Here is a 1,964-nt window from a genome sequence, read left to right on the forward strand (position 1 = left end):
TAATTGGAGGCTTCCTGCGGCGCCTCTGGTTGCTGAGGACTGTGACAGTGCCACGCTTCTCGAGTGGGCGGGGAAACTCTTTATGGCCACCTCCGGATTTTCTTCTCAGTGGCGGCGCAGGGTCTTCGAATCCGGTGACGGGGGAAAAACGTGGAGAGAGGCCGCCGGGCCGGTCTTGCGCCTGTTGGGCGACGCCTACGCATTGACGACGGTCCACGTTGCTTCCGACCTCATGACTGCAACCATTGCGGGCAGGAGTGTGCTGCTGTACACCACGCTGTCGGAGCATAGTGTTGGGCGCCAAACGCACCACTTCCTCCACCTGTGGCTCTCCGACGGTGCTCGGACCCACGATGTTGGGCCAATATCTACTGCTGCTGAGGCGGGGCACGCCCCCTTCAGCTCGCTGCTGTACACAAGAGATGAGTTGTTTGCCCTCTACGCGAAGAAAGGCCCGGTTGAACGCTCAGACATTCTTGTTCTTGCGCGACTCCCAGAGCAGCTGCAGCGGATCAAGGGCGTGCTGCAAACTTGGAAGGATGTGGACGCCAGAGTCGCAAAGCTTTGCGGCCCCGCCGCCGCCCCCGCTGCTGCCTGCGTCGGTGCGATGCCAACGGACGGGCTGGTTGGGTTTTTGTCGAACAATGGCAACAATACCCACTGGAAGGACGAGTACCTTGGGGTGGGCGCCACGGTGTATAAAGGGGCAAAGAAGGTCGATAATGGCTTTGAGCTGGCGGGGCGTGGTGCATCGATTGTGTGGCCGGCGGGCGGAGGCGAGGAAGGCCCAGGGCACGGTCCTCTGGGCGAAGAGGTGACTCTTGTGGCGACGGTGACCATCAACAAAGCGCCACCGACCGCCACCCCACTGCTGGGCGTGGGGACAACGTTCACTGGGCTATATCTGGGGCTGTGGTACGACGAGCAGAAGCGCTGGAGGACGAAGCTCAGAGCAGAAGCAGGAGGGAGCACACAAACACTGGCGTGGGAGGAGGGGAGGGCATACCGAGTGGTGCTCACGGTGGAAAACGGCGGCGGCTCGGCATACGTCGACGGGCGGCTTGTGGGGAGTTTGGAGGGAAAGCGTCCGGCGGGTTTGGCTGCTTCGCCTGAGATTGCGCTTGAGTCTGACGAACCTCCGCCGGGGCGGGGGCCGCGGGACATGCCACCGGAGAGGGTCTCGCACATCCTCGTTGGGGACTATGGGGACAGAGAAGCAACCTTTGAGGGCCGCGTGGCGGTGACGAACGTCTTGCTGTACAACCGCTGCTTCAACGCCGGTGAGGTTGCCGCTCTGAAAAGGAAGGAGGAGGAAGAGGAGGCCAGCGTGACGGAACCGGGGGAGGCGCCTCGCACCGCCGCATCCGCCGCCAGTGACCCGACGAACTCTGCGCGCGACGAGGCTGCAGCAACTGGCGGCGTGGCCGAGGAGCCGTCAGTGGCGGCCGGCACTGGCCCCGCGACGACCGACGCGGCTGGGAGTTCTGCGTGGGATGCGTCGGTGCCGCGCGGTGCTCCGGCGCCGGACCTCAGCAACGCCTCCGCCGCACTTGCAAAGGAGGCTGCGGGCACAGTGCAGAGGGAGGCTGGGGGCGGCGACGGTACTGTGCGTGGGCGTGTGTCTGCGGCGCTCTCGCTGCTTGTGCTTGCGCTGTGGGCCCTCTCCGCGCTGTGCTGAGCGGCGGTGGTGTCGCAGGGCCGCGGCACACAGAGAGAATGCATGTGCGTCCCCCCCCCCCCAAGTTAATTGCTGATCCGCTGCGGATCGTCTTTGCTTCCTGGTCGTGTGCAAGTTCTCCCGTTGGGTTGAACGCCGGGAGCAGTCATCTTTTCTTTTTCTTTTTTCCTTTTTTCGAATTGCTTTTTTTTTAAATAGCTTCTTGCTTCTCTGCCCCATGCACGTTCCAGTGGGCGGCGCACCCTTTTCCCCCTCCTGTTTGCTGCTGCCGCACACAGACGCGGTG

General features: G+C 63.3%; 1 protein-coding gene across 1 annotated transcript, besides 1 other annotated feature; it reads left to right on the top strand.

Annotated features, from left to right (window-relative positions):
- Position 1: 1 nt before the first annotated feature.
- Tco025E_09633 (trans-sialidase) lies at positions 2-1,678 on the top strand (the record flags this gene model as incomplete). The annotated part of the gene is made up of 1 exon (XM_029376444.1): positions 2-1,678. A coding segment is annotated over one exon (1,677 nt), but the record flags the coding sequence as incomplete, so codon positions are not given.
- A 150-nt stretch (positions 1,679-1,828) lies between these two features.
- Positions 1,829-1,870: a microsatellite.
- Positions 1,871-1,964: the final 94 nt, after the last annotated feature.

This window comes from Trypanosoma conorhini, assembly GCF_003719485.1.
Source record: "Trypanosoma conorhini strain 025E chromosome Unknown Tco_14.4_contig_01203, whole genome shotgun sequence".
NCBI lineage: Eukaryota > Euglenozoa > Kinetoplastea > Trypanosomatida > Trypanosomatidae > Trypanosoma > Trypanosoma conorhini.